Source organism: Hemitrygon akajei, chromosome 19 (genome assembly GCF_048418815.1).
Source record: "Hemitrygon akajei chromosome 19, sHemAka1.3, whole genome shotgun sequence".
NCBI classification, from domain to species: domain Eukaryota; kingdom Metazoa; phylum Chordata; class Chondrichthyes; order Myliobatiformes; family Dasyatidae; genus Hemitrygon; species Hemitrygon akajei.
Window position 1 is genome coordinate 69,362,807 of NC_133142.1, and position 13,974 is coordinate 69,376,780.

Below are 13,974 nucleotides of genomic sequence, written 5' to 3' on the forward strand. Positions count from 1 at the left end.
TAGACTCAAACAACTGAATTCTACATATCTTTATAATAGAGATAGGGTAAGTTGTAACTGCCTCACAATGTACAGAAATTTAAATTAAAGTTCTAGCTTTTTTATGTACATTTATATGGGCTGTTGATATCCAATTGTTATGTTGACAAGGGACTTAAAATAGCTATTATATGAAAATCCAAGTTCAGTTGTTAAAGATGTTAACGAAGATTGTGGGCATACTGAAAACAGCTGAAACTCTGACAATCAGTTTAGTATTGGATATATAGTTTAAAGATAATTTTGTAAATGCATGATTACAAATTATTTAATTGATTGATTCAAGACACACACCTGACATTTCAGGAACAGCTTCTTCCCATCCACCATCAGATTTCTGAATGGACAACTACCTCATTTTTTACTCTCTGTTTGCACCACTTATTTAATTTGTGTTTATATTATTTCTTATTGTAATTTATAGTTTTAATTATTATATATATTGCAATGTACTGCTGCCACAAAACAACAAATTTCACAAGATATGCCAGTGATATTAAACGTGATTCTGATTTTTGGGGTTATATTTTAGCTGTGTAATATAATCATATAGCCACTAGATGGGGCACTAATGTGATAAACATGATTCCTAAGATCAGGAACATCATGCCCAAAGAAATGGGAAATCACTTCTGGTAAGCTGAATCACTTAAATTAAAGAATGCCAGATATAGTTGCTAAACCAGGAATTATACACTCAGAACACACACTCGGTGGCCACTTTATTAGGTACACCCATGCACAAATATCTAATCAGACATTCATGTGGCAGCAATTCAATGCCTGAAGCATGGTCAAGAGGTTCAGGTGTTGTTCAGACCAAACATTAGAATGGGAAAGAAATGTGATCTAAGTGACATAAAACCATGGAATAATTGTTGTGCCAGATAGGGTGGTTTGAGTGTCTGAGAAACTGCTGGTCTTCTGGGCTTTTCATGCACAACAGTCCCTAGAGAATGGTGCAAAAAGCGAAAAAAGTTCAGTGAGCAGTAGTTTAAGCAAAGCGAAAACACCTTGTTAATGAGAAAGGTCAGAGGAGAATGGCCAAACTGGTTCAAGCTGATAGTAACTCAAATAACCACAGATTGCAAAAGGGTGTGGAGAAGAGCATCTCTGAACACACAACATATGGGATGTTGAAGTGGATGGGCTACAGCAGCAGAAGACCACACCAGGTTCCACTCCTGAACCTAATAAAGTGGCCACTGATACATTGAAAGATGATACTTAATAATATTCAGATAGATAATTATATTTTTATATTCTTATATTTTCTTGAAATCTTACTAATACTGCGAGATACACAGCAGTGATTTCCCGTTAGTGACCCAGAAATGATACTCATTTCCGACACCCCATGCTCATTAAAACTTCTAGACGTTTTAAAGCACTATCTTTTCTTTGAATGAATGTAGAATTGTGCATTATTACTTTTAACTTATTATTTTTCTCATTGTTTAGTACAAGAAAACATAAACACACACTATGAAACAATAGTGAGTGCTTTGGAAGCAAAAAGCAGTAGAGAGAAAATTCTAGAAATGGATAAAAGACTTGTGGCTGTAAGTTTAATTTTTGGTTTGTAATACAAAGAAACATTCTCTAATTTGAAACTAGTCTATAAATTATTTTATGTACACATTGCTAATGCTACTGATAACTTTTCATTATTTTTATAAAGTAGTTCTTGTTTTATTTTTGTTTTGAACCTGGTCTTTAACATTGTCATAAACTGGAACTGGAAAAATCAAGATTTATTTCTACTACCAACATATCAGACTATAAATCATAGGAGTAGAATTAGGGCGTTCAGCTCATTGAGTCTGCTCTGTTATTCCATCATGGCTGATTTATTATCCCTCTCAATCCCATTCTTCTTCCTTCTTGCCATAACCTTTGATGCCCTTATTAATTAAGAACCTATCAACCTTTGCTTTAAATAAGCCAAATGAACTGGCCTGCACAGTTTGCTCCAGCATTGAATTTCACAGATTTATCGCCATCTGGCCAAAGAAATTCGTCCTCATTTTTGTTCTAAATGGACGTCCTTCAATTGTGAGGCAGTGCCCTTTGGTCCCAGACCCCCCACTACATGTAACATACTCTCCACATCTGCTCTACCTAGGCCTTTCAATATTCAATAGGTTTCAGTGAGATTTCCCATCATTCTTCTAAACTCCAGTGAGTACAATCCCAGAGCCATCAAATGCTCCTCAAACATTACTACTGTCCTTCCTGGGATCATTCTCGTGAACCTCCGATACCTGCATATCTTTTCTTAGAAAAGGGGCACATAAATGTTAACCCTATTCTAAGTTTAGTCTGACCAGTTGTCTTAAAAAACACTCAGCATTACATCCTTGCTTTTGAATTCTCGTTCCCTCAAAATGCTAACATTGCATTTGCCTTCCTTACAAATGACTTAACCTGCAAGTTAACCTTTAGGGAATCCTGCACGAGTCCTTTTGCACCTCTGATCTTTCAGAACCTGGGGTATAGTCCATCTGATCCAGCTGACTTATCTAGTTTCAGACTTTTCAGTTCCCCAGGCACCTTCTTAGTAATAGCAACAACACACACTTCTGCTCCTGACACTCTCACATTTCTGGCATTCTGCTTGTGTTTTTCACGGTGAAGACTGACATTTCTTTGTCCCCCATTATTACCTCTCCAGCATCATTTTCCAGTAGTCCAAAATCCACTCCCGCATCTCTTTTTCTCTTTATATATTTGTAAAAACTTATGGTATCCTCTTGTATATTATTGGCTAGCTTACCTTTATTTTTCATCTTTTCTGTCTTTATGTTTTTTTAGTTGCCTTCTGTTAGTTTTTAAAAAGCTTTCCAATCCTCTACCTTCCCACTAAGTGTTGCTATGTTATATGCACACTCTCTTTTTCTTTTATATTGCCTTTTACTTCCCTTGTCAGTACAGTTGCCTCATCTTCCCTTTAGAATACTTCTTCATCTTTGGGATGCAAATTTCCTCCCTCATGCCTTTGTAATTCCCTTTACTCCACTGTAATACTGATACATCTGACTTCAGCTTCTCCTTCTCAAACTGCTGGGAGGGTTCTGTCATATTATAATCACTGCCTCCCAAGTGTTCCTTTACCTTACGCTCCCAAATCAAATCTGGTTCACCTTCAGAGTTGCAGCTCCCCGAGTGGACTCAACCACTAGCTGTGTTAGAAAGTCATCTCTAGGCATTCTCCATATTCCCTCTGTTGGGATCCAGCACCAACTGATTTTCCCAATCTATCTGCAAATTGAAATCCCTCATGATTATCGCAACATTGGCGTTTTCACATTGCTTTGAAAGTTTCTGAGAAATTAGTTAAAGAAATAATTACATGTCTAGTCATTACAAAAATATTAATGATATTAGATTTGAAAAAAGCAATGCCTAGTTCCGATGAAACCACCAGTGAATATTAAAAAAGTGTTAATGCTACTTATTCTGTTTATTATATTGATTCACAACCTGACATTTCCAGTAGCAAAGGGAAACTCTTGAAATTTTTAGACCAATTCTTTGTATTATAAAGGATAGTATTGTTAACCAGAAAGAACGACAATCAATGAACAGGAATGGATGTAACCATGTTGTGAGACTGTCCTTGTGGTGGCCGTTCCGTGAACTGTTTGATGAACTGATTCTTACTCTGGACTAACTCAATCAGTGCAATTGAATGTGGACACAAGGAGTTTCAGCTAATAATCTGCTAAACCTGAGACCATTCTCTGATTTATTATGTAAAATGGGAGGCTTGAAGAAGCCGTGTGTGATCTAGAAAAAGCAGGATCTCCCAGTTGCAACCCATTTCAATTCTATTTCTCATTCCCATTCCAACGTGTCAGTCCATGGCCTCCTGTACTGCCGCAATGAGGCCACTCTCAGGTTGGAGCAGCAATACCTTATATTCTGTCTGCATAATCTCCAGCCTGTTGGCATGAATATTGATTTCTCAAACTTCCAGTTCTTGCCCCCCCCCCCCACCATTCCCCAGTCCTGTTTCCTTCTCTTACCTTATCTCCTTACCTGCCCATCACCTCACTCTAATGCTCCTCCTCCTTCCTTTTCTTCCATGGTCTTCTGTCCTGACTTATCAAATTCCCTCTTCTCCAGCCCTTTATCTCTTTCACTAATCAACTTTCCAGCTCTTTACTTCACCCCCTGCACCAGTTTCAACCATCACCTACCACCTTGTACTTCTTCCTCCCCTCTCGCCACCTTCTTAATCTAACGTCTCTTTTGTTCCAGTCCTGATGAAGGTCTCAACCTGAAACGTTGACTGTTTGCTTTTTCTATAGCTGCTGTCCGGCCCGCTGAGCATAAGATATAGAAGCAGAATTAGGCTATCTGGCCCAACGAGTCTGCTCCGCCATTCAATCATGGCTGATCCTTTTTTTTCTCCTCCTCAACCCCAATTCCCACCCTTCTCCCTGTAACCTTTGATGCCATGTCCAATCAAGAACCTATCAATCTCTGCCTTAAATACACCCAATGACCTGGCCTCCACAGCTGCATGTGGCAACAAATCCACCACCTTTTGGCTAAAGAAATTTCTCCACATCTCTATTTGAAGGGCACTCCTCTATCCTGAGGATGTGCCCTCTTGTCCTAGACTCTCCAGCCATGGGAAACATCCTTTCCACATCTGCTCTATTTAGGCCTTTCACCATTTGAAAGGTTTCAATGAAATCCCCTCTCAGTCTTCTAAATTTCAGTGAGTACAGACCCAGAGCCATCACACGTTCATCATATGATAACCCTTTCATTCCTGGAATCATCCTGGTGAACCTCCTCTGGACCCTCTCCAATGCCAGCTCATCTGTTATAAGATGAGGGGCCCAAAACTGTTCAAAATACTCAAGGTGAGGCCTCACCAGTGCCTTATAAAGTCTCAGCATCACATCCTTGCTCTTGTATTCTAGACCTCTTGAAATGAATGCTAACATGGCATTTGCCTTCCTCACCACCGACTCAGCCTGTAAGATAATCTTCAAGGACTTCCAAGTCCCTTTGCATCTCAGATTCCTGGATTTTCTCTCTGTTTAGAAAATAGTCCGCACATTTATTTCTACTACCAAAGCATATGACCATGCATTTTCCAACATTGTATTTGATTTGCCACTTCCTTGCCCATTCTCCTAATCTGTCTTCGTCCTTCTGCATCCTACCTGTTTCCTCAATACTATCTGCCCCTCCACCAATCTTCTTATCATCTGCAAACTTTGCAATAAAGCCATGTATTCAATCATCTAAATCATTTATATACAACATAAAAAGAAGTGGCCCCAACAACGACCGCTGCGGAACACCAATATTCACTTGCAGCCAACCAGAAAAGGATTCTTTTATTCCCACTCGCTGCCTCCTACCAATCAGTCAATGCTCTAACCGTGTTAGTAACTTTCCTGTAATATCATGGGCTCTTAACTTGGTAAGCAGCGTCATGTGTGGCACCTTGTCAAAAGCCTTCTGAAAGTCCAAATATACAACATCCACTGCATCCCCTTAATCTATCCCACTGCAGATTTTCTTGTGTTTGTGAATCTGTGATCTTGTTGCCCATTGTCTGGGTGACCTGGTTTGAACCAGTCAGAAAATAATAGATCAAAGGAAGTAAGTTAAGGCACAAAGTTGTAGGCGAAGGCTTTAAAAACAATATTGCTTGTAGCCCTGGGCTACGTTCAATGAAAACTAGCACAGGTTGGTCAGATGACCTTGAGCCAACAAAACTAAAACATCAGAGACTGATCTGATAAGGAAAGGAATAAAAATGAAAATTTTGGGAGCACAGGCAGTAACAACTCTCCTAAGACTAACCATGGCGGATGTGCAAAACCCCATGTTGGATACGTGGTGATTAGATCAGGAACACAAGGAACACTAGTCAGTATAATGGGTCAAAGAGACTGTTTCTATGACATGCTTCTTTACTATATGTGCAAGGCAAAGTGCTGGCATTTTTGGGCTGAGTTTTGAAACTAGCAAACACATTCCAATTTGAAGAGTTGTAAAACATAACTGAATTTTGATATATGTCCATTCCAATATATAAAAATGAATTTTATAGGAATTCTACAAAAAGGTGCTTGATGCCTACCATAGACTTGGAGGCCTGTTTCCATACTGTATGACCATGACGCTAATAACATAGATAAGAATATTTAGTCTTAAACATGGAACCTTTAACGGAATGGCATTAAACATAATGTCTGGTTTCATTCAAGCACACAAGTTATTATTCATGCTGATGCTGTGCATACCGAATTTTAGCTGGAAGAAACTCAAATTTAGGCTTGTACCTTTGAATTTCAGTGTTTGAAAATTTAATTTTGGGGACCTGAACTTTTTGAATTGTGAACTTACAATGTGCTTTCTTTTCTCTTTGTAGAAGGAGATGGAAATGAGTAATGTTAAAACTCAACTACAGTTAGTGCAGGAGTGTTTGGATGGAATGAAACACTCACAATGTCAACAACATCAGAAAATGTGTGAGCAGTTCAGCTGGTTTAAAGACCACTTTAAGTTTACTGAAATCCTATCTGAGCTTCATAAACTTACTTCTACTACAAATCCTATCATCCAAGTACAGAATAATATGACACAAACAACTCCAAGTACAAGTAGCCTCTGCATTGTTAGCAAGAGAGAAGCTTATTATAAAAGTACAGAAGATTGTAGAACATCATCCCAACATCAGCCTACACTAATAGACAACTATCAGCTTCATGACACCAAAGCTGTGTGTACAGACATATTACCAGATGGTCATCTTAATGTTTACCAGAACATTTTATCAGAGAGCCCTAGACCAAGGCCATGTGATTCTGTTCCCAAAAAAATCACTGCATCTTCAGATTGTGAAGGCAGAAATGAAGACACTTCTACATATTCCACTGCAATTAACTCAAATCACATAACATCTGTACATCCTGTCAGTGTGACAAATGGGCTATTTTCCCAAGCATTTATCCCTGGTGGTGTCAAATTGGCTGAAGGCCAGAATGACTTGAAGAGCAAATCTACCCCTTTTCATAAAATGCATAACAATAAAGAAAACGAATGGGGCATTGTTTCCTTCAGTCCAAGTTTAAAACATAATGATGGTCATACCAGGTGGCCAGACACAACCATGAAGAATAGAACCACTTTTGGCAGTGCTGTGATGTGCAAAAAGATTGGGATCAGAAGATGCCCCACTAAAAGAAGAAACTGCATTCCACTCAATAAGGAAAAGGACAAGCCCATCAAAGCATCAAATAAGTCAAACAGGATTAATGTCAATTTGAAAAAAGCTACTTTGACTGAACTAAAGATTACATCAGCTAGACCAAAGCAATCAAATGGTAGTGAAAAGAGTATCTTTGGCAAGGCATCTTCTGAAAAGCGAAGATACCCACTAGAAGGACAGCATGTGAAAGATGAGATCTCGCTGGAACAAGTGAAGAAAATGAATTACTCACAGCAGCAGAAAGGAAAGAAGGAGATTCCTAAACTAGTGAAGAGAAATCTTTCATGGAAACCTCCAAGCTCTTTTCAAGAGGGCTTTTTGCAGAATGGTATGGAATCTGACCATGTGTTTCAGTCATGGTTTAGTCCTTTAACTCCAACTCTAAGTCATGAGGGGTACTATGATAGTCCAACAAACACTGTACTTGGAAGAGAAGCACAGAATAAAACACATCTTAACTTTTTTGACAGCAGTGAAGAATCTGATTAGGAAGTAATTACACTGTGTTTCATCAAATTTCTTTTAAAAAATGGAGACAAAATGGAAAAAAATGATATGAAAATTAAAATACTACCAAATTTTAAAAGTAAAACTTCTATCATTTTGCTTACATTTATGCATAACACATACCTTCAGTTTATGTTGATTCGATTAATGTAAAAATTAATGCATTGAAGCTGGTGTTTCTTAACCATTGTTTAAAACTACAGTGTCTTCATTGACATTCATAACATTGATACTTTACCTTTTCTGTGAAGCCGTTGATAGTTGATTAGAAATTCTTACGATCTTTTAAATTTTTAAATTTTCTTTATTCTGTCAGCTTTGAAAGACCTGACATTTTTATACCCATCATTTTATTTAGATACCTTAAATGTTATATACTATAGAGTTACAGTACATTCACAGATACTTTTCCTGTGCAGTTTTAAATCTACACTTGTTTTTGTTACATTCTCTTCTGCATTGTTCTTTTTAATTGCATAGGCACTCTATGTTTCACAGCTGTCAAATCTGCTTCCATTGTAATGTGCAGTAGTCTGTGAAAGGAAGCTAGTGGATCTGAAATGTAAACCAATGTATCTGTATCTGACTCTTTTGTGTTTAAAAATAATAAACATCCATTTGTACTATGCAAAGAAATTAAGAAAATTCTGATTGTAAGACTTATTAAACAATTGGTAATTCTTTATGTAAGTTCTTATCACCTGGAAGGGTCTTAGTCATATTTGTAATGATCTTGTTTTGACAGCTATTTCCAATTTATAAAATTTGTTCTCTTAACATGGAGAGTTTTTATTGACTTTCCATTGTTGCTATTCACTTAAGGGTACAGAGTGTACAGGATCAGTGAAAACTTGAAAAATGCATTATCCTTCTAAGTTTTCGGTGTAAATGAGATATTACTGCCAAGGGCAAAATGCTGTAAAAACAGTGCAGAAGGTAAAGAATCATGGACTTGAACAAAAATTGATTCATATCAGATATCAACAAAATGGAAATCAATGGGTAACATCATAGTCTTGGTAGCAAAGCCAAACTCCAGAAGTGTGTTAAGAGTAACTCCTGTTGATAGGAAGGCCGCATTTGAGCAAGAGTGATTTTTCATTGGCCTTGCTAAAGCTGAAATTGAGATGAAAATCATCCAAGGCTGGAGTCATATTTTGCCCAAAAGGAATAACTTGTGGGGCCTAACACCTCAGAATGACACACATCTCAGTAGGATTTCCTCAGTGTCCTGGGCACAGTCATGTTTTGCTGGTTCATCAATGGCCCTTTTTCCTCCATTGGGTGATGCCCACACTATATTGAGCCCATTTGCAACTCCTCAGAAAATTAAACAGTTGTAGATTGCATACAACAAGACCTTAATGATATTCCGGTAAAGTGACCAGTACTAAGTAATATTACATCCTAATATTTATTCCTTTCATTACTGGAGCATTGAATACCATATACATATCTATGCATAGTCTACTCTGATAACTATTTTCTAAATCACCATCCAGTAGGAACACCACCACGTGCAGATTTCCATCAAAGTCGAGCAGCATCCTGACTTGGAAATACATTGCTAGACTTTAATTGTACATGGAGTTCCTTATCAAACAGCACCGTGGGAGTCTTCAAAAGAAAGACTGCTGAGCTTCAAGAGGCTTATCACCATCTTCTAAAGGGCAAATTAAGATGAGCACTAACTGCTGACTTTGACAGAGGAGCATGCATTCCAATAAGCAAATAAAGAGAATGAAAGTTTGCCTAATAAGTCAGTTGAAGGGACTCCTGACCTACAGTTACCTCCTCATGATGAGCAATGAAGCAGTTTTGCAACTTCATTATTTATGATCATCTCTTCTGCCTAAATGGTTGCATGCCATGACTTCAATCCATTGATCTGAACTGACAACATCGCAGGTCAAGTAGTGCAACTTCCTAGTAAAACAGAAATTTTCAGAGTGGAATCTCTTCCCTCCATTGTCACAATAAGTAATACAAAGTTAATACATCAAGATAAAGCCCAGGAATACCTGTACTGAGAAGACTATAATGCAGTATTCAACAGTTTTTTTTGCTCCTGTATATGACTTCTAGTGACACAAGACGAGTATTAGATTCTCTAGTAGAGAAAACACATTTACATCAATGACTGAATTCAAATACGGTTCGTTGTGGTAACTTTTTATCATCCTAATCCTCTAATTTTCCAGCTATAGGCTACACTGGATAAACAACAAATGAGTTACATGTTTTCAAGATCAACTTTAAACTTAACCAGCTGAGGCAGCTACAACAAAAAGATCACACATCATGTTTCATCATGCTTGCAAGGCATATGAATGAGTGCCTTGATTAACTTTTAAAATTCTGGTGAAGATTCTTGGCATTTAAACAAAATTACTGTACATATAACCATATAACAATCACAGCACGGAAACAGGCCATCTCGGCCCTCCTAGTCCATGCCGAACTCTTAATCTCACCTAGTCCCACCTACCCGCACTCAGCCCATAACCCTCCACTCCTTTCCTGTCCATATACCTATCCAATTTTACCTTAAATGACACAACTGAACTGGCCTCTACTACTTCTACAGGAAGCTCATTCCACACAGCTATCACTCTCCGAGTAAAGAAATACCCCCTCGTGTTTCCCTTAAACTTTTGCCCCCTAACTCTCAAATCATGTCCTCTCGTTTGAATCTCCCCTACTCTCAATGGAAACAGCCTATTCACGTCAACTCCATCTATCCCTCGCAAAATTTTAAATACCTCGATCAAATCCCCCCTCAACCTTCTACGCTCCAATGAATAGAGACCTAACTTGTTCAACCTTTCTCTGTAACTTAAGTGCTGAAACCCAGGTAACATCCTAGTAAATCGTCTCTGCACTCTCTCTAATTTATTGATATCTTTCTTATAATTCGGTGACCAGAACTGTACACAATATTCCAAATTTGGCCTTACCAATGCCTTGTACAATTTTAACATTACATCCCAACTTCTGTACTCAATGCTCTGATTTATAAAGGCCAGCGTTCCAAAAGCCTTCTTCACCACCCTATCTACATGAGACTCCACCTTGCTACATCACACAAGCTAAACATCTGACAATTGTTTTGAGAGATTCTCATCATATTTTACTTTGAATACTGAGGAAATTGTAGTAATCTAATAAGATATTCCCTAAAGCTTGAAATAACAAATTATTAACTTTAATTTATTTGAAGCTGATAACATTAGCACAGGTTTCATCAAATTTTTCATGGCAGTTGAGGTAAACACCTGAAAGATTAAAATAAATAATCTTGCTGTTTTCTTTATAGAATAAAATACAGGCACATTACATTGACACACAGTACCTAGAAAACTGAACGTGTTCACTCTCGTTGTGAAGCTTGTCATCATCAAATAAAGATAACCCTATGCTGACCTGCAGAAAGATTTTAATGAACAGTGCAATGTGACTCAGTTATATATTTGTACACCTGTAAGTCAACATTCAAAGATTTGGCATTTTCAATATACTATATTTTTATAAGGCACACAGCAGAAAATAATTAATTCTCACAGCAGGCCAGGAAAAGAGTCGATGTCTTGGCCCGAAAGGTCAACAGTTCACTCTTTTCCAAAGATGCTGCCTGGTCTGCTGAGTACCTCCACCATTTTAGAAACAAAGAAAAACTGCAGCAGAATACAGGCCCTTCGGCCCAAAATGCTGTGCCGAACTTCAGAAACTACCTAGGGTACCCATAGTCTATTTTACAAAGCTATCCAAAAATCTCTCAACAAAACCCATCATATCCACCTCCACCACCTTTTCCAGCAGCCCATTCCACGCACTAACCACTCTCTACATAAAAAACATCTCCTCTGTACCTGCTCCCCAACACCTTAAACCTGTGTCCACTTGTGGCAACCATTTCAGCCCTGGGAAAAAGCCTCTCATCATCTTATACACCTCTATCAGGTCACCTCACATCCTCTGTCACTCCAAGGAGAAAAGGCCAGGTTCACTTAACCTATTCTCATAAGGCATGCTCCCTAATCCAGGCAACATCTTTGTAAATTTCCTCTATTTCCTTCCTGTAGTGAGGTGACCAGAACTGAGCACAGTACAAGTGGGGTCTGACCAGGGTCCTATATAGCTGCAACATTACCTCTTGGCTGTTAAACTCAATCCCACAGATGATGAAGGCCAGTGCACCATATGCCTTCTTAACCACAGAGTCAACCTGCACAGCAGCTTTGAGTGTCCTATGGACTTGGACACCAAGATCCCTCTGATCCTCCACACGGTCAAGAATCTTACCATTAATACTATATTCTGCCATATTTGACCTACCAAAATAAACCACCTCACACTTGTCTGGGTTGAACTCCATCTGCCACTTCAGCCCAGTTTTGCATCCTATCAATGTCCTACTGTAACCTCTGACAGCCCTCCACACTGTACACAACACCCCCAACCTTTGTGTCATCAAGAAATTTACTAACCAATCCCTCCACTTCCTCATCCAGGTCATTTATAAAAATCACGAAGAGAAGGGTCCCAGAACAGATCCCCGAGGCACACCACTGGTCACCAACCTCCATGCAGAATATGACCCGTCTACAACCACTCTTTGCCTTCTGTGGGCAAGCCAGTTCTGGATCCACAAAGCAAGGTCTCCTTGGATCCCATGCCTCCTTACTTTGTGAATAACCGTTGCATGGGGTACCTTATCAAATGCCTTGCTGAAATCCATATACATCTACTGCTCTACCGTCATCAACATGTTTAGTCACATCCTCAAAAAATTCAATCAGGCTTGTAAGACACAGCCTGCCTGGCCATCCTGGAGGCTGGGAAAATGCCGAGCTTGCAGACATACTTCCTGTTCCTATTCTTCACAAGTAACTTTCCTGGTCTCATCCCATTATCGTCAAAGCCCTCCTACTCTGACTTCCTCTGCTAAATTCCTGCTCTATAAAGCTGTCTTCTTTTTAAATTCTTCCCGGCAGTGTAACTCGTTGGTGTCACGCACCTGTGCAGTTGTGCATTGATCAAACCGCTGAAGGAAAATGCTCTCCTTTTAAATTCTTGCCACCAGACTAACTCGCTAATGTCATAGGGATCAATATTGGGATATCTGTATCATATTTATATCACAAGTTCATAGGAAAATGTGCAAATTTGCGGGTGTTATTAAACTTATTTCCTGAGTCAGAATTAGAATCAGAATAAGGTTTAATATCACTGGCATATGTCATGAAATTTGTTGTTTTGCATCAGCAGTATATTGTTAAATAAGTAGTACAAAACGAGAGGGAAAAGAATTCTGAGGTGGTGTTCATGGGTTCTTTGTCAATTCAGAAATCCAATGGTGGAAGAGAAGCTGTTCCTGAAATGTTGAATGTGTGTCTTCAGCCTCCTGTGCCTCCTCCTTGATGGTAGCAATGAGAAGTGGTCAGTCCTGGGTGCAGGGGGTCCTTATTGATGGATGCCACCTTTGGAAGGTGTCCTGTTGCTGGGAATGAGGCCACAAAATGGTCTGAACAAAATAAGTAAGTAGGTACAGAGAAAGCCAAATCAAATGAAACCGCAGTATATGTTTGGAGCAAATGTTGCTGAAATCATTACAACCAACATAGCATAACAATAATCATCAAAACAAACACAATTCAATGCTGTAGTAACCAAGATAGTAGAATACTGTTTTAGATGATGCTCTGGTCAAACCAGGCTTCAAGTCTCCAGCTAATACCACAGATACTGCAAAACATCTTCATAACTTGCACCTTTCCAGGTATCACATCAATCTGGATCATTTTATTCTTGCACATTTTTCAAAGTTACTTGGGATCTCGGACTACTTTCTGCACCATAATAGTCTCAGTTTCCCAACTTCTGCCCTGAATTTGAAAATAAATATTTTAATGGCTTCTCATAAAGTTAAAGTACTTGAAGGTATATACGTTCCTTAATTTGCAAATTATTTGAATACTAAATAAAATAATATAAATACTGCTGTTTTAGTTTCTCATTTAGCCATGAGAATACAAAGTCAAAATTAACATAAATGTTTTTTATCAAAGTATGTGTATTACCATATACTACCTTAAGATTCACTTTCTTACAGGCATTTACAGGAAAATAAAGAAACACAATAGAATTTTTGAAAATTTATATAGAAATAAATACTGACAAATAGC

The 13,974-nt window shown here is 38.4% G+C and overlaps 1 protein-coding gene across 1 annotated transcript in view; it reads left to right on the top strand.

The window, feature by feature from the left end:
- ccdc36 (coiled-coil domain containing 36) overlaps positions 1-8,372 on the top strand; it is a 41,666-nt gene extending 33,294 nt beyond the window's left edge. The window contains exons 6-7 of the mRNA XM_073072941.1: positions 1,501-1,601; positions 6,443-8,372. Of these exons, the coding sequence (XP_072929042.1) occupies positions 1,501-1,515 (15 nt within the window). The 3' untranslated portion in view covers positions 1,516-1,601; positions 6,443-8,372. The remainder of the gene's footprint in view (positions 1-1,500; positions 1,602-6,442) is intronic.
- Positions 8,373-13,974: the final 5,602 nt, after the last annotated feature.